The following is an 18399-nucleotide window of genomic DNA, read 5'->3' as shown; positions in this document are numbered from 1 at the left end:
ACCCTTTCCTCTCCTCAGCATCTTCATGACGATGCACCACCTCCCGCGCTCTGGTCAGGGTCCTCAGGGTCTCGAGGGATCCGCAGCTAGTTTTTGGTGCTTGCACAGGGCAATTCTTGGGTTCGTTCGGAAGCTCCTCCATAAGCTTACAGCCAATAAAACATGGCTAGTTTAGACAAGTAGCAAGAGCTAAGGATGACAACTGCGAAGTAGATTCCCTGACGACACTCCCCGTGGCTCCTCTGTCGTTCTGCGGACCACTGCCGTGGAGGGTGCAACTCGTATGTAAAACTAATGGCCACGAGTAGCAGGTAGAGAGGTCTCGTCAGATTGAAAGGGGTACTACATGTCCAGACGAGACAAGACATTCGCAATATAGCCTCACGGCAATGTCCACGCAGAGCCAGCAAAGCGCCTTTGGGAGGAAACCATCATCTTTGGGTGAAGCAATTGCTACTTTGAGTTAGTCGTCGCGGATGCAAATGCTAAAGTAAGTGCATCTTGTTTAGGGAGGAAAAGGGGTACGAGCAGCAAGCGATGTTTACTTTGACAACGAGCAGCCTCCTCGGCCCCGGGGCTACGGTCACACGTGCCAAGCCAAAGACCCTGAAAGCGTGATCGGGATCGACCGTGGACAAGATAACATTCACGTGATAAGACGCTTTTTTCTCCAACTCACCGCCTTGTTTGATCAGCCCATGCGCGGCAGAACAAGGGCAAATGTTCCCCCCTCGGGACATCAGCAAACACCACCAACTCACCAGTTCGTTCTCTCTTCTTTCCCATACAACCTGTCGAAAGGGTATCAAGCACAACCTACAACTTGGAGTTCTTGCTGTGTTATATTTATCTGCGACGCACGATTCCAACCTCTCATTTTGCTCTCTAACACCCAATTGTTACTCCCCCGCAAGTCATCCGTCATCCCACCCCAAAGCTTTAAAGCTCCCGTCGCCCGGCGGTGTCAACGCCAGTTATTCCCCGTTCACATAGCGTCCGCTAGTACCACAAACGTCAATCTCCAGTAATTGATCCCCGGCATTCGATGACCGAGGTTTATTCATAGCCGTAACTCTGCATAGGTACCGACTACCGCAAATGATGGAAGCATAAAGACACTGGTGAGGCCATTCCAGCCATGCCAAATACCACGGTGTTGAGTCGCCAAATTCAACAATGGCTAACACTATTGAAGCATCCAGTTCCCCAGCCGTATTCAGGTCTTCTCAACCCGACCCTTCTCCTCTGAGAATTCGGACAAAGTCGACCCCCCACTCAAGCAGCACCTTTACCCTCTCCTTTAACCTTCCAGAGTCCGTACCTTCATCCCCCACCTCATCAGTATTCTCCGATTCTTCAGAAATCACAATGTCAAGTGCAAGCTCGCGGCCGGATTCGACAAGGCAGACGTCGGCGGACGTTGCGGAACGAGATTATTTCAACGAGAACCCCGCCCCTGCATCACTTGAGAAATACACAAAACAAGCAAAGGAGTTCATAGATTTCCACGCGGCTGCTGGCAGACGCGTGGTGCTGGTAACATCTGGTGGGACAACGGTTCCACTGGAACGACAAACGGTGAGGTTCATCGACAATTTCAGTGCGGGTACCCGTGGTGCAACATCTGCCGAATACTTCCTCGAATCAGGTTATGCCGTTATCTTTTTACACCGGCAATTTAGTCTGTTGCCATACTCGAGACATTACAGTCACGCGACAGATTGTTTCCTGGACTTTCTACACGAGGGTCCAGATGGGAGCGTGGTCGCGAACGAGGAGTACCAAAGTAAAATGCTCAAAGTGTTAAGACAATACAATTCGGCGAAAAAGCAAAACCTTCTTTTGACTCTTCCATTTACCACAATCAACGATTATCTCTTCGTCCTTCGATCTATCGCTCAACTCATGCGTCCACTTGGTCCGAGTGGACTTTTGTATCTCGCTGCTGCTGTATCTGATTTTTTTGTGCCACCAGAGAGAATGGTGGAGCACAAGATCCAATCAACAAATGCAACCGACTCGCAAAAGAATTCTGCAAAGGAGAACGTTGAATCAGAGGAGACATTTGACAACTTCGACTCATCCCCAGCCGTGCCACGGAGCAAGCGACTCATCGTTGATCTCGACCCAGTGCCGAAGTTCCTGAAGAACCTAGTGGATGGATGGGCGCCAGAGGGAATGATTGTCTCATTCAAGTTGGAAACAGATCCTGAGATCTTGGTACACAAAGCTCAGTATTCACTTGACCGATACCAGCATCATCTTGTGATTGGTAATCTTTTATCAACGCGCAAATGGGAGGTCGTTTTCGTAGCGCCGGGTCAATCAGATAAGTGGATACGCGTACCACGGAGAAGAAAGACTATTGTTGGGAAAGAGAACATACCAGATGGAGGTGAAGAGAGTGATAGGCCGTTAAACCCGAACGATCTCCCCGAAGGAGAACCGGAAACGGAGATTGAGAGTTTGATCATTCCGGCTGTTGAGGAATTACATACGAAACATATTCAGAAAGCGAAGGCGAGATCCTGAAAGGCAGCATCATAAAGTTGGAATTGTAAAGATGGGGAGGGGAAATTAGGATATAATGGCAAGAATACTACTGTAGGTACATTACAGACAAGTCCACGCCAAGACGAATGGCTCGCTTAAGCATTGTCCTGTACAACAGCTACGAGAAAAGGAGGTCGAGAGAGATGTCGACACACGTGACGTGCATATATCAGACTTATATGGGAGTGGGAAGGAAGGCTAATTCGGTCGAGGACATGTAAAAGGAGTAGACATGTAGCATCGATTTAGAAACTAAATTTACAAAGTCTACAGAAGACTCGAATTTTTTTTTTTGAAAGTAGTTTTAACATCTGTTACACAATTGATAAAATACACATATGATACGGAGAGGCGTGAAGTAGTAGGTAGACTTCCTACGACGGGATCAACGAGGGGGGTTTTTTTCTAACCCCGAGATGTATGAATGGGTTTTGGTTTCTTGGAGAGAGGAGAGTGTTAAGATGACAGGAAATTTGAGAAATTCCGGGTTTTGAGATATATCTAAAGGTTTTTTTTTTCATTTTAGCGCTTGGAAAGCTGGAATTCTAGGTAGGATTTTTTGTTTGTTATGTATAAGGACCTTGTAGTTTTTGTATAATGTAGTTGTGGATTTGGTTTACTGGGTATAGAATTTAAGATGGGAGGGGGATCTGTGGGTTATTGTAGATTGTGTAGGTGTGAGGTATTAGGGTAGTAGGCTTTACATCTTTGTTGCTATTATGTTATTATTGAAGATTTTACTTAATGTTGAGATTTACGGGTCTTGGAATTAGAGATATTTTAGATTTCTATATCCTCGTATAGATAAAATATCCTAACTTGTTTTTCGAAAAAGTTATTAGCGACATGGTATTTTCACTATAAGTAGATAGGTCGATTCTATCTATATCCTTAATGTTAATTAATCCTTTACGTTTCCCCATCTCTGGATTGTGGTTTTGTTAGGGGTATTAGTTCTAGTCAGTGATTTATGTTAGTGAGTGAACAAGGAAGAAAATACAGGCGAGAAACTTCCGGGTGAGCAGTTGCCAGTGGTTTGATGGGAGAGCTGGCGTTATCAAAAGGGATTTCAGGATACTAATGGCTAAATTGGCGCGCACATGTTAGGAGGCTTAAAACGTAGTTAATGTCATGTGAATGATCAAAATACCCAAATAATTTTAAACAGATAAGTGGAAAAGGATATTACATATTTCACTTCTCCTTCAAGTAATGAAGTAAAAATCTTTGTCTTAAATCCTATTTTCGTTAATCTCATAATTATCCCTTTTTCCCCCCGCTTAAAACACACTTTTTCCCCTTCCCTCTACCTCGCTATTCCAACCTCCCCCCAACATCCCGTCTATACATCGTACTCCCCGCCTTCGGCGCCCTCGTGATCCCCGCAGCCTGCAACTGGCTCGCCAGCTCGAAGATCACGGCGTCGCAGCCGGGCGCCGCGATGATGTCGACGGCGACGGGTAGGTACTCGATGTGGTTTGAGATGGTGGAGTTGTAGGGGGCTTGGCCGACTGTGGAGGTTGTTAGTTGTGTGTAGGGAGGAAGAGGGGGAGAAAACTAACCAGGTACAACCATATCGGGCACGCCTGCAAAGATGGCGATGTTATAGACACCCCATCCAGCGGGCAAGGAAGGAGGATCTAAATACACGTTTCGATAATTCGGCGTCGCTAGTGTTCCAGGGTAGAGCAAGAGGTTCTCGGAACAGGTCTCCGCGTTCTTAGGCATGACCGATTCATTCCACCAGTCCTTGAAGATCGTTTTATTCTGGATACCATCTTCTAAAGTGGTGTTCTTAGATTTTCCGTAACCCCAGCGGAATTCGGGAACAGGGTCGATGAAAGGCGTGCGTCCGTCGTTGGCGGCGGCGTAGTCAGCGAGGAAAGGTGCGCCAAGAAGTTCCCATTGTTGTTTGGTTATTAATGTTGGGTAGGTGAGGGCGAGGAGAGAGGAGAGGTCGGGTGCGGATGTGGAGTTTGCTTGGGCGGAGGTGGACCACATGGTATCGTAGTCGAGGACTGAGGAGGTGGTGTTGAGAAAGCCTTCGAGTTTGACGAGGAAATCGAGGAGGACGCCTTCTGCTTCGGTGGATGCGTTGACTGGGAAGCCGGTTGTGTAGAGAGTTTTGGGGAAGGAGGTAAAGGTTGTTAGGTTACTGGTGTAGAGGATTTCTCCTGCTGCTTTCCAGATGTCGGCGTCACGAGTGAGAAATCCGGCTGTGTCCATGAGAGGTGATAGTGGCATGACATTGGTGAGCGCGACAAGATCGTGAGTTGGTCGATTGCCGTAACAGCCATTTACTTGAGCGGGGTTTCGGACTGAACCACCAGTGTCAGATCCTAATGCTAGATCAAGCCATTGATAAGCCCCAATACCAGCTCCTGGACCGGAAGAGGAGGAAGAAGGATCCGAGTAGCCTTCTCCTCGTGGGTTGAAAGGAGAGTGATAGTCAACCCAATCAGCAGTTGCAGCCTCTCCATTAGCGAATTGACTAGTTTTCATTTTACCAACAATGATACCACCTGCATCGATTATCCTCTGTACTGCCAAAGCAGTCTTATTGGCTTCAGGGTATAGATCATAGTATGCTCGGCTTCCGCAACCTCTTTTGGTGCCAGCTACATCGTAAATGTCTTTGATTCCAACACGGACCTGGAAATTGATTAGTTACTCGCATGCATACAACGGAATAAGCACTTACACCTGCAAGTGGTTGCGATTTGGTCTTGGTGTAATACAAGCGAGACGGAACCCCAATGGTGGGCGATTGAACGCCCTAAGATAGTTATTAGTAGAGTACGAAATTTGGAAGCAGGTTACTTACAGGAATAGAAGCAGAAAGTGTGCTGTAGTTTCCTTCTTCGGCCCCAATGGTCCCTTCAGTAAAAGCACCTTCGAAATCGGAGTAAAGACGGAATGCTTGGTAGATGCTGCCAGTATAGGCGGAAACAAAGTAAGGTCCATTTGGTATGGCAACAGTGCAATCTGTTGTAGAGACAGAAGAATTACTGGTCGCAGACACCATAAATAACTTGTTGCCATAAGTCGAAAGAGTATCGGTTAGATTTGCATGGAGTTCCGATGGAGTTGTAGAGATCAAATAGACAGCTAGTACCGCAAAAGTCAGTAGTGTTCAGTTGGAAGAAGAGCGGTTTTACCTTGTAAGAATCCACGGCTGAAGACATCATCCTCCGCCGTGAAATTAGCGATTGCCGAATTTAATGTACTTGCATCGAAAGTACTGAAATCCCCAGACATAACAGTCATCGGGATCAGATCATCCCCAGAAGACGTAGCCACCTTCAATTCGTTCCATGAGACACCAAGACTTGAGACTGCGGTCGCAGGCACATAGTAAAATGTCCCGTCGACATTGACAGTTCTCCCAGCACTGCTACTGATGGCAGTTGCCAAACTTGCGTAGGCAAGAACAGCAATGCCTCCATTGATGAAGCTGGAAAACATCGTCGCGGCTTGATGGAAGGCGAGGTTGGTTGGAAAATAAAATCCATATTGCACAGGATGTTGACACTCTTTATACACCAACGAATCGAGCTCTAGAACGTCCTGAGAATGGGAGATGGGATGTACTACTGAGTACTATTCCAGTTATCATGTCTTTCCTGCAATCAACCCAATGATACGTCCCGCGGTGCATGGAGCAGATCATTACGCATCCAAAGGCGTAGAGTCGAGGACCCGCCGCACTGTCACATCCTTATCCCAACCTCATCCCACTCTATTGGCAGTTTTCTGGAAAGAATTCAGGAACGGCACGCACCACGTCCCACAATTGTAGAATCCTGAGCAAATCATAATGTTCTCTGGCCCCGAATGCGGTAAGCATCAGGTTCTAGTTCAACTTGACAGCACTGCTGTTCTTATCTTGTCGAATCTTACCGACAAGAAGTGAGGTTTTTTTCCCGTAAAACAAAGATAGAGCAGGCTCGGCCAAGTAATCCTTGGGAGTCGTCACTGACGAGTTCGAGCCCGAATCCGAAAGCTTTGTTGCACAGCAACTGAACAGGAAATACAAGCTAAGATTCCAACAATTGATGGCTAACGCTTTGAAAAAAGATGTTAACGGCCTTTTATGCCAGAAAGGCGAGAAACAAAGGAGACGAGTGGAAGAGCCAATTCATACGCCGTCTTGAGTTCTTTCATCCAATTCAGGTACCAGGCTTCCCGGATATCCCGACGTCGGCCAAACACGACATCGTGAGGCTCTGCTGTGCTGCAGTTTTGCGGAGTTGAAGGGGTTGACAAGGATGCGTTCCAATGAACGTGACTATCGCGAGGAGATGCATGCGACATCTTGAAGCTCCTCAATTCGATACCGGGTTCTTGGTAGAAAGTGGGAGACGGATAGCTTGTGTCTGGATGATGAGTTCGTTGTTTGGATTCAATTAATCTCCTCGAGGAGGACCATGTGGTCACGTGGTGTTACACCAAGGTGGAGGTGGATTAAAAGTGCATCCAGGCTCCAACCCCAGCCTTGTTAATTTAGTTCTCTTTAATCATTGTTAACCTTCGGTACAGATTATCGCGATATTTACGTACCATAAAGTCATCTGATTGAGACCAATCCAGGCGAGACGTGCGTGAGCATAGAAGACACGGGGAAACAGAGTTCAAGAACAATCATCTTGTCAACTCACGAGTCAACTTGTTATAATGGCCTCCCGCGAATCCACATCTCGCGCCCCCTCTATTTTCGCCATTTCCACTGAGCTCTTTCACGGTATCACATCCAACTTGAATGTCCTCGACATCCATAGTCTGCGGCTCACCTGTCATCACTTCCACGCCGTGATCCCTCCAGTGCCTCCACCAACACATTCCGACTTGCTTAACGCGGAGACCATCCACTTCCTTGCATGTGTTGGTTGCAAACGTCTACGGCGATCTGCCAAATTCAGTACGAAGATGGTCAAAAAGCACAAGAGACCCGGTGGGCGTCAAGCGCGTTCACGATTCTGTATTGAATGTGGTCGTCGACCACTGCCAGGTACTCATCGATATATGCTAGGTCAACGCTGGGAGGAAGGTGTGGTGCCCTATGTACGATGCATAAGGTGTACAGAGATTGATATTGCTCCGGATGACAAGATAGTGAAACTTTGTTTATCTTGCCATCAGCAAAACTTGGAGAGGAAAAGAGCAGCTGAGGAACAGGATAGACTGTGGAAGGAGGTTAACGACCAGAAGCAGAGAAGGTTGCTACGTGAGGAGAGGAGGCGAAATTGGATTCATAGCGGACGTGCCCAGTCTGAATTTTCATCGCATGATCCAGCAAGCGAGCAGTACAGCGAGAGTATCGATTGGGGATTCGGCATTGACATGAACTCCGCACATTCATGATTTAAGGATCTCTTTCAAATTTGGGAGGAGGAGCTTAGCTCGATTCATTGTACCTGTCGTTCAGATAAGTCATGTAAGTTCCCGGATGGGTTTTAATTCCTATTGCGCAGTAAGGACAGAAGTTTAGTGCGTAAACGACAGGCTGTGGTAAGGACTTTCGGTGGCTACATAAATCTCATCAGAGGTTATCTATAGTCCTTAGCACAGCCTGTCATTGACGCACCAATCTTCTGCTCTTATTACGCTATGGGAGGTAAAATCCGTCGAAACCCAGAAAAGTTAATTAGTACCGTCGAGACCCAAATTGCAAACATATTTCTTACCCTAGGTTTCTGGCGAGAGAAGAGGATTCTAGTACGAGAGAGGCACCAGTGAAGGCGTCACAATGTCTGACTGAGTTAAGAAGTATGTTTCGTAGAGATATCCGCTTTTTGTAATGTGGTTTACGTCGACTCTCCATGCACCAGTGCATTGCAAGTTTAACGGGACACTACCTAGGCATAACGATTTCGGAGAACGACTTTCTAATGATCTTTTTGTGATGTTTTATGTTTAGCCTCCACAATAGAGACAATATCGTATTTACTCAAAAGGTTTAAGTAAACATAATGTTTCGGGTATAACGTTGCTATTCTACCTTACTAGGGCGTCCTGTCAGTCTTGTAATAGACTAACGTTTAGTTTCTATTCTGCAAAGGAGTATACGGATATGCTTGTCACAAACGTGCCATACATAGTACATGACGGTTGATTGGCCATTTGATCTAACATTAGACCCCATAACACTGGAGCGATCCTCAGAAAATTCCGAGCAATAGATTAAATAACCCCTGATTTACACACCATCACACCCAGGCAGAAAGCCACACTAGATTCCAGTCTTTTATCACTGACAAGCCATGTTAATAATACTATTGTCATCGCCTCACTAAAATCCAGTCAATCACATCTACTCTTTCGGTATTACAATGTTCTCTTACAATGGCGCGTACATTTCAAGTTTCTCACTTAAACCCCTCCTGTCTACTGTTCTAAACTCCTTCCCTTTGCGTTTATCTCTTTTACTAAAGTAAGCAATTTGGATTAGTCAGAGTGTTATCACCCGTATATTTGATTAAATAGAAAGAAAGAATGGCATATACCGCGTGGCTGGGTTGTGACTAGAGTAGTGGTTTGTCAAGGAGTCTACGGGGAACGTTCTGGATACATTAATTAAGGCGAATGTCATTTGGTTATCGAGGTGCAGGCAGATGCGCTGTAATGATAGATACAGGAAAAACTTATTTCTCTTCAGTAATTCATTACTGACGTTTTGATGACAGAAGATTATGCCGAGCAAAACCTTTTGATATCGACATCCTCAACGCTTTCAGTGTCCCTCTTCAAGTGAAACTTTTCGGCTCATTGAACGTGGATATGACGGAATTGCGAAGACAAAAGAAGTGACTTGTAAGCGAAACGCAGCTATTCAAATGTGTCTCAGGTTGTGAGTGAACCGAAAGCGTAGAAGAGACGCATCGTATGACAGCCCAGCGTGAAGAGTAATCATTGCGACAAATGAATAGATACGAAGGCTTTCCGTTTATTGACTTGTGAACAGCTTTCAGTACTTTCGTATCTTTGGGCAGGCAGGGACGAGATCGATGGTGTTTTCTGCTTTTTTATAAAACTTACTGTGCATAAGTGATCGAACTCCGAGATCCCACTTTAGAATATCTCGCAGTGTGTACTGATTACTGCGTTGTATAACTTGGATTTGATAGATGTCCGCGGTCGTAATTACTTGGATGGAGACAAGTTTATCACCGTAGTTATACTCCTGGATTTGAGCTTCAATGCCCATGTACCAGAGGCAGAATGGCAGCTGTATAGCGAAGGAAATTTTGAAAAATAAAGTGTCGTGAGGGCTATAAAAATGTCGACATTTGAGGTTCAACAAAACCTTACTATAAGAGACACTAACAGCTCTAGATCCCGCTTTGTAAAGGACGCGTTGTTTGCCCCTGAGACGAAAGACTTTCTTACGAAAGATGTACATCTCATTTTGCATCAGACTAGTATGTAGAAGTGGTTAGCCATGCGTAGGCGAAATCTCGCTTTTGATGTTTTAGTGCTCTTAGCCTTGCGAATACTCCACTCAATAGACCAGTGTATTCCCGATCCGTGATTTGATTGCAAAGTATAATAAAGTGATAATTTAAAGACGTTGTTCAAACTTCAATAGTGATGTTGGCCATGTAAGAGTCGAACCATTCTGCACCTCTCTCTCCAGGGAACAGGGTGTTACCCATTACACATACCTAGGTAATTGCATCTCGAGGTCCATGATGTAAGGACTGGAGCTGATGTGTGTGACATCCGCTATCTGTGCATGCATTCCCCGGGTGGACATCCGGCGATGAAGCCAGACCGCGAACTTATGTAACTCATGTTTTGTGATGTCTGAACAACAGAGTTGGGAAAGTATGTCAATTGCGAAGGAAGCAGACTGGAACGCTGGATTCTGTAACTCACCACAGTAGATTGATTAGCATCGAATCATCATCATCATCATCAGTGAATCTTTTTGACTCTCCATGAAGCTCTTGACGGGTTGTATTCCGCATCCGTCTCACCTCTCCTCGATTTAATGCCCGACGTCCAAGGTTGGCGTAGATCGTTTCAAGCGAGACAGTCCAACGGTCAAGCGTCATGGCGATGCATCTTGCCAATCTGATCTGGCATACTTCGTAGAAGTGCCGACAAGTTCGAATTAAGAATTGGTAGGCAAACTAGCGGCGATGGTGATCTTGACACTTTGGGTGAGAAATCGACTTAGTGGAGATTGGTTGATGTTAAGGTTCGCAAGGAAGGAAACGGAGGAAGAGATGGGATGACAGAAATGCAGACGCCGAAATGGGCATGTTGCTCGCCCCCCAAACTTAATCGCAGCCCCCAGTCGTGGCTCCCCACCAGTCAAACCCGAGTCCCACGATAAACTGACCGACCCACCCAGATCAAGCACCACCGAGTAAACATTTCCATCCTCTAACTGGCGACTCCGCAAGAACCAACCTAGAAGGCGTTCTTCCTCGCTTCTTCCTCATCGCACTCACCGTTACTTCTTCCCTTACTCCTTGCATTTCCTCTGTCCTGAACACTCCTCAAACTCTTCCTTAGATGACTTCCTCACCTTCTCCACCGCCTGAGAACGAATAGTCCAACCTCCAGCAGTCAGCCTGCATCGACTAGGGGTCGCATCCTCCTGCGGCCGGCAGACAGGCGCCGAGAGAGGTGTAGTGACGATCACCTCACGATAACAAAACCCCGCGCAAAGAACCAGTATTCGAGAGTTCGGATGTCGATAGTAACGCTGCGATATCTTGGGAGTTTGGCCTCACGATGACGCCGGTGCTACGAAAGCGCTCACTTGCCGACACGCAAACCCTCACAGCAGGCGACGGGCCCGTTCCCACCGAGTACAACGATGCAGACTACGTTCGCGAGGTGCTACAGCTGCGTCCCGGGCAGACAGAAGCGTTGTTGGACGATCATATCATACGGGAAGCGGGGAGTTTAGGGATCACAGTGGTATCACGGCCGGCGACAACGAAGCTCGATAATGCCATTGACAACTCTGTATCCGACTCGGTGCTGTCGCAGCATGCGAGGACCGTCTCTTCTGGATCACAGCGAAGCCAATCCACTGGCATGACATCGAGATCATCTCACGATTATCACTACCATTTAGACGCCCCTCAATCGAAGCGAGGGCCGGCCTCGAAGAGGAGTTTATCATTCTCTGGTTATGAGAAATTCTTGGAACAAGCCGATACATCAAATACGACACCGAAATGTACGATACCTATTCCTGTAGAGCGAGCGCCTTCGCTCTTTTCCGTGTCGACGAAAAAGTCATATGCTAGTATCAAACGTGGCTTGAAAAAGTTGCGCTTCCGAAAGGGTAGTGCATCTGCGCCGAATATGAAGTAAGTTGAGCTATAGAATCCGCGAATAGAAACATGCTGACACTCTAGTTCTTGTGTGTGCTGCCGGGAAGAATTTCTAGGGAGCGAATCGTTGCATACGTTACCCTGCGTCCATAAATACTGTAACACGTGTCTGCGAATTTTGATCACTCAGTCCATGAATGATGAAGCTAAAATGCCTCCACGATGCTGCACACAACCGATTCCTGGGCCCATTATTCAGCGCGTTTTAACGAAAGACGATCAACTTATATTTATGAAGAGTGTGGTGCAATTCGGCACACCATGGGAAGCTCGAGTATATTGTCCCAGTTCTTCATGTGGAGAATTTATCCCAAGGCGAAATAAAATCGATCCCAAAGCTCCATTCGAGGTGTCTTGTCGAAAATGTGGAACCAGGGTATGTTCAACATGCAAACGGGAAGCACATGGATTTGGACAGGATTGTCCTGCAGACATGGAACTTGACGCTGTTCTCAAGATGGGCGAGCGTTCAGGGTGGAAAAGGTGTTATAAGTGCAGAAATATGGTGGAATTGACACAGGGTTGTAGTCACATCACTTGTCGTTGCAAAGCACAATTTTGTTATATTTGTGGCGCTGTCTGGGATCCGCTAATCGGATGCCCCAATTTCTGCAATGGTGAAGAGGAATTGGAACGCCGAAGACTTGAAGAGGAAGCTCGATTGTTAGAGCTGGAGAAGGAGAAGGTAGCGAGAGAAGAAGCAGAAAAGCTAGAAGCTGTAGAGAAAGCGGCGGCTGAAAGGCGCACAGCAAACAGTCGAGATCTCAATACACTCAGAGAACGCCAAATGAGAGAACGCGATCGCTTCACTTCATTCGAGAGGAAAATGAAATGGGTAATGTGGACTCGCCATGGGCAAGCGAAGCTTGATGTCTTGGACCGTTACGCAGAAGCTCTAGCGAAAATGAAAGAACGCCATGCACGTACATCAACACATCTGGAAGATCGTCAAGTGGCTGCAGAAATGGAATTAAGAGCTAGTCATAAGCAGGCGGAGAGAAGTGTTAAGATCCGGCTGCGACACATGGAGGCGTATTGTGACGGTCTTGGACGAAAGGGCGGTGAAAGAGCCACAGCCAGAGTAGTTACGGAACGAGATTTGAGAGAGTTGGGAAAGCAGTATAACTTGCGCGACGACATGGAACGGCTTCATCAAAGCAAGGTCAATGTCATGCGGGATAAGCAATCAAAACAAATGGAACAGCTCCTTACCCGGCAAGAGGAGGAGTTAGAAAAGCTTGCCGCTAGGCAGGATGATGAACTCGATGCTTTGGAGCAAAGTTTTGTTGACGAGGAGGACGGGTTCTTCGCTGTTTTCCAAGAACGGAAGATGAAGTTAAGGATACGATGGGATGTCACCGAGGAAATTTGGAGGAAGAAGCTTGAAGCCCGAAACAACGTCAAATATGCGCCAATTGTTCCCGTGGAATTCGAACAGGATAATATCTTGGATGATACGCTCGCATCTGTCCTTGAATAAGCCAATAACGCAAACCCCACGAGCACTTGGCTTGACAAACGCAATCATCGATTATCACAACCGCCAGAACAATTTGGTTTCCTCTCTACTTTTTTTGTATAAATATTCGGGTCTCACGACGACATAGCGACGGATTTCTTTTACATCTATTTTACGGTTACACACACGATATGATCAAATGGCATCGAGATACCTCGGACGACTTTCAGGCATTGCGAATCGATATTTCAGCGTCGCATATTCATGTCAGCTGGTGCTTTGTCCGCACTTAAGTGTCGGTTATATATTGCTTTATGGGTGCCACAAGCAACCTGAACTCTGAATTTTCGGACGATATATTTTTTCTGTTTGCAGTACATCTTTGGTTTATATACCCATGATCTCATGATATTTAGTATCCAGCATGTGTTAGCTGCTTGGAAATAGTGGAATGGTTATGGGAGATATTGAGGGAGATATTGAGGGATAGCCGTCTCGAACAAACGCATGAGTTAATAATAATGCATATAAACATGAAAATTATGATCCTCTTATTGGTAAACAGGAAAGCCATATGGAAATTCAATTGCATTTTGCAGAATGCCTTTGATAGGCATGCAGGTGATGTGGATTCCCATCTCACATGAATATCTCGGCGATCTTAGCCGTTGCTTAATCTCTCAGAGTAACAACTTTTCAACTGTGTTCCTTCTCAACCTTCATTTTCAGTTATTTGGCTGAACTCCTGATCCCAATCTCTCCTAATCACAACTATTATCTTTGCCAACAGAACGGTCTGTCATCAAGACAGATGCATGACTCGCGTTAAAGAGACCATTCGGCACCCCGCAGTTTAGGGGGATCCAGACTTCTGGGATGAGCACGGACTGGGGTCCTGGCGTATGCGGAGATCCTGAGGTCATCGGCAAACCTCTCGGGTATCTTGTGAATACACTTGCTTGGAAGAGGAGGGGTTTCGGTTGTTCATTTGTGAATGTTATTTTGTTATTTTTGTTCTTTGGTTTTAGATATGTTGTAGAAGTGTGCTTGTGATTGTGCTAGAAAGAGCAATTAGATTTTAGAAGGATTCGCAAGAATCGGAGTGAGAAGTGCTGATACTTGGAAATATCTATCTATTATTTGAGCTGGAGCCTTTGTTTAGACAATTGAGAGATCATGGCAAAAGAGGAGATAGAAAGGATTGAGTATCCAAATACTGATATATGGTCAACCTTATTCGACAGGAAAAATAAAGGATTCCCCGACGACACAGGTATCTCCAACTCCCTTACACCTCCCTTTCGACCCCAACTAACAAACACCTCCAGTAATCTATACCACCCCCTCCTCCTCGCATTCCTACACCTACCAGCAAACCCGGCAAACCACAATCGCTTTCGCAACCGGTCTCCGTCACCATTTCTCCTTCCAAAAAGGACAGGTCCTCGCCCTCTTCGCGCCGAATTGCATCGACACCCCCGCCATAACCTGGGGCACTCATTTCGCAGGCGGCATCGTTTCTCCCGCCAACCCAGCCTACACCGTCCGCGAACTCGCCCACCACCTCAAAGACAGCGGCTCCAGCATCCTGATCACGCAAGCGCAGCTGCTCAAAGTCGCGCTCCAAGCCGCTCAAGAAGCAGGCATCCCAAAAACGCATGTTTTGCTGATCGGGGAAGGAGGTGCGGTCGATGGGGTACGGCACTTCTCGGAGATTCTGAAGGAGGGAGGGAGCGAGGGGGATAGGGTGAAGGTGGATCCGAAAACGGATCTGGCGTTTTTGGTGTATAGTTCGGGGACGACGGGGCTGCCGAAGGGGGTTATGCTCAGTCATGAGAATATTGTGGCGGATTTGTTTATGGGTGCTTCGGTTGAGGGGGGGTTGACGAGGACGGGGAGGGATAGGGTGTTGAGTGTGCTGCCGTATTATCATATCTATGGTAAGTGATATTGTTGAGAGTTGGAGTTTGGGCTAACTAGTGAGATAGGACTGCAGTGCTTGGTGCATTTTCCGATGTTGTTGGGGTTGACGACGGTGGTAATGCCGAGTTTTAATTTGCCGGATTTTTGTCGGATTATTCAGGAGCATAGGATTACTTATACGTATTTGGCGCCGCCGGTGATATTGTAAGTTCGGTCTGTTTGGAAATTTCCTGTCATGTTTTTCTCGAACTCACGTATAGATCTTTCTTCAGAGTTCTTTGACAGATTTTCCGCTATTGGATTATAGTTCATGATTTTCTTGCCTCCTGAAAACCAAAAAGCTAACCTTCCACTTCTAGACACCTCGCCAAATCCCCCATAGTCTCCGACTACGACCTCACCTCCCTCAAAACAATAACCTCCGGTGCCGCCCCCCTAACCAAAGAACTCATCTTCGGCGTCCACAAGCGTCTCGGCATCCACGTCAAACAAGCCTACGGCCTCAGCGAAACAAGTCCCGTAACCCACATCCAGAAACACTGGGACGTCGCCCTCGGCTCCGTCGGTCCTGCCCTCCCCAACCAAACCGTCCTCTTCATGAGTCCCGACGCCAAAGAGGTCCCGCACGGCACCGAAGGCGAAATCTGGATCCGTGGCCCGAATGTGTTTAAAGGGTATTTGAACAATGAGAATGCGACGAAAGAGTGTTTAACCGAGGATGGGTTCTTTAAAACGGGTGATATCGGGTATAGAGATGAGGATGGGAATATGTATGTCACGGACCGTGTGAAGGAGTTGATTAAGTACAAGGGCTTTCAGGTTGCACCCGCGGAGTTGGAGGGGTTGTTGATGGGAATGGAGGATGTGCAGGATGTTGCTGTGGTCGGGGTGCATGATAAGGAACGCGAGACGGAGATTCCGGTCGCGTGTATTGTGCCGGCGAAGGGGGTGGTGAGGGGGAGGGAGGCGGAGGAGAGGATTGTGAAGTGGGTTGCGGAGAGAGTCGCGGGACATAAACAGTTGAGGGGGGGCGTGAGGTGGGTGGATGAGGTGCCGAAGAGTGCTAGTGGGAAGATTTTGAGGAGGGAGTTGAGGACGTGGTTGAAGGAGGAGAAGGAGAAGGGGAGGGTTAAGGCGAGGTTGTAGGGGGTGGTTTGGGAGGGCCTGTGGAAGTGGTGTATGTAGGGGCTTGTAAATATGTATATAATGATTCGATTTTGATCAAGTTCTGAGACTATCTAATCAGTTCTGGTGGCTTTATAAGATTGTTTGCTAAAATAACCTGGAAAGTAGAGACGATGTCCACATTATGTGCTTGAATAGATTCAATTCAATAATTTAGTCCTCTGCTTACACACTTGACTTGTCTTGACAAATTGAATTGCGGGACTTAACTTACAGTGCAGATCATGTACCTAAACAACTATAATAACTATCAAGTACTCAGCTTGAATACTCCACTACACTTCGCGAGACGAAGCGTAAAACTTAACCTAAAGTCAAAGCACTTGTAAAAAGCCGAAGCATGCTACCCTCTCCGTAAATCCACGAACAGAACAAACATGTCCCGGTTAGACTTATGTCTAAAAAGATACGCTCAAAATAGGCACTTGACCTCGCTTGTTACACAGCGCACGGTACTCACTTAACACTTAACGATAAACAGCCGAAGCGTATCAATGCGCTCGGTTTTCTTGCTAATATCATTTGCCTAATTTTCTAAGTGTTTGAATACTAGGTTTGTTTTTGTTTATATTTACTTAATTAGAGGAAGTAGGATATAGAGGAGTATGTGTATTCTGGTATTTATCGGATATTATAAGAGAAGAAGGAATGGAAAAAGGTAGATTGACTTGCTCTTAACCTCTTTTATGGTTATGCTAGTATTTAAATTAACGTATCTTCGGTGAGGTAAATTTAAGGAGTACCTCTTAAGCGTAAATATATTCTTGCGACAATTGTTAGCTTTGAACTTTTGAGAATTGAAACAGAATAGAGAGAGTTCCCACATCTTTATATTTGACACTCATTAGTATAGCCTAAATGATTATTCAATCAAATGTCCTATGAACTCACTTATGTTCATTTACTTGTACACTCACTCCCTCCTCGCTTGTGAATCCCACGCAATGACGTCACTCCTCCGCCCCCACCCCATTCAGCTCTCTGCCTTGCCAACCACAGCAGCTGTACGTCAAAGCCACGCAACCCCTCATAAACGACCTCTCCCCCATATTCAACCTCGTCTCGTCTCTCCAAACCTCTCCATCATCCATCACACAACACAACCAAGCCAAACCAAACCAAACCAACAAAATGCTCGCCCAACTCCTAATCAACTTCTCCCTCCTGGCCTTCGCCATGGCAGAGGAAACCCTGACAGCCACCACCCACGGCAACGCCTGGAAATACGGGTCCGGAGGCGGTCTCATCGGGTTCATTGTGTTGATTTTGGATATTCTGGTTTTCAGTACGTTAACCCTATCTTACAATCATCTTTCCATAAAAGACTTCGAGTTTTTGGGAGGGTTGCTGTTTTGGAAGAGTTGATATGCTAACAAACTGTGCAGTGGAACTCCTCAAATCGAACCGTCCACCTTCCCATAAACTACTCTGGTGTATCGGTGTCTTCTTGTTCCCGATCTTGGGGTTGGTCGTGTATTATCTTTTCTCCAACCGCGAGGCGCACCAGGGGAGTGGTGGGTATGAGGCTATTCCGTAGATGGGATGGCGGTGACGAGTCTGTGAATGCATGGAGATTGGAGGCTGGATGTAAGGAGCGGATTTCGTGGAGGTAAATGAGTCTGATATTGCGAGTCTGAAGTGTGGCGTGGTGGTCATATGGATAGTTTTGGTCCGTCAAGTGCGGTTGATATTTCGTAAGATACCATTATCGCTGGTGCAGGATGGCGTTTTGCAGATTGTCAATGCTATATTTACACCCGAATTGTATTTCGAAATTTGCCTCCTGTGGGATTTGCAGTTTGGCAATACAGTCGCTCAACAGATTTGTCGGTTTTTGCGCTTTATATTTTCCGGAGAGGTCGGCCACAGGCTTTTGTTTGAGTGTCCAATAGGGGTATGGTTGACTTTCTTGACTGAGGCCTGACA

The 18399-nt window shown here is 46.5% G+C and overlaps 6 protein-coding genes across 6 annotated transcripts; 5 read left to right on the top strand and 1 right to left on the bottom strand.

The window, feature by feature from the left end:
• Positions 1-1176: 1176 nt before the first annotated feature.
• Positions 1177-2532, top strand: GLAREA_11509 (CoaB-like protein; the record flags this gene model as incomplete). The annotated part of the gene is made up of 1 exon (XM_008089652.1): positions 1177-2532. The coding sequence occupies one exon, from the start codon at positions 1177-1179 to the stop codon at positions 2530-2532; it is 1356 nt and encodes a 451-aa protein (XP_008087843.1).
• A 1335-nt stretch (positions 2533-3867) lies between these two features.
• On the bottom strand, positions 3868-6018 carry GLAREA_11508 (Amidase signature (AS) enzyme; the record flags this gene model as incomplete). The annotated part of the gene is made up of 5 exons (XM_008089651.1): positions 3868-4064; positions 4116-5205; positions 5255-5329; positions 5378-5661; positions 5712-6018. The coding sequence occupies 5 exons, from the start codon at positions 6016-6018 to the stop codon at positions 3868-3870; spliced, it is 1953 nt and encodes a 650-aa protein (XP_008087842.1).
• A 1209-nt stretch (positions 6019-7227) lies between these two features.
• GLAREA_11507 (uncharacterized protein) lies at positions 7228-7914 on the top strand (the record flags this gene model as incomplete). The annotated part of the gene is made up of 1 exon (XM_008089650.1): positions 7228-7914. One exon carries the CDS (start codon positions 7228-7230, stop codon positions 7912-7914), a length of 687 nt encoding a protein of 228 aa, XP_008087841.1.
• A 3381-nt stretch (positions 7915-11295) lies between these two features.
• GLAREA_11506 (RING/U-box) lies at positions 11296-13386 on the top strand (the record flags this gene model as incomplete). The annotated part of the gene is made up of 2 exons (XM_008089649.1): positions 11296-11882; positions 11931-13386. The coding sequence occupies 2 exons, from the start codon at positions 11296-11298 to the stop codon at positions 13384-13386; spliced, it is 2043 nt and encodes a 680-aa protein (XP_008087840.1).
• Positions 13387-14541: 1155 nt separating this feature from the next.
• On the top strand, positions 14542-16434 carry GLAREA_11505 (Acetyl-CoA synthetase-like protein; the record flags this gene model as incomplete). The annotated part of the gene is made up of 4 exons (XM_008089648.1): positions 14542-14638; positions 14694-15305; positions 15354-15492; positions 15648-16434. 4 exons carry the CDS (start codon positions 14542-14544, stop codon positions 16432-16434), a joined length of 1635 nt encoding a protein of 544 aa, XP_008087839.1.
• A 1170-nt stretch (positions 16435-17604) lies between these two features.
• On the top strand, positions 17605-18010 carry GLAREA_11504 (uncharacterized protein; the record flags this gene model as incomplete). The annotated part of the gene is made up of 2 exons (XM_008089647.1): positions 17605-17758; positions 17859-18010. The coding sequence occupies 2 exons, from the start codon at positions 17605-17607 to the stop codon at positions 18008-18010; spliced, it is 306 nt and encodes a 101-aa protein (XP_008087838.1).
• Positions 18011-18399: the final 389 nt, after the last annotated feature.

Source organism: Glarea lozoyensis, assembly GCF_000409485.1.
Source record: "Glarea lozoyensis ATCC 20868 chromosome Unknown GLAREA8, whole genome shotgun sequence".
NCBI lineage: Eukaryota > Fungi > Ascomycota > Leotiomycetes > Helotiales > Helotiaceae > Glarea > Glarea lozoyensis.
Note: the sequence above shows the minus strand (reverse complement) of the source record. Positions and strands in the feature narration are given on the sequence as shown.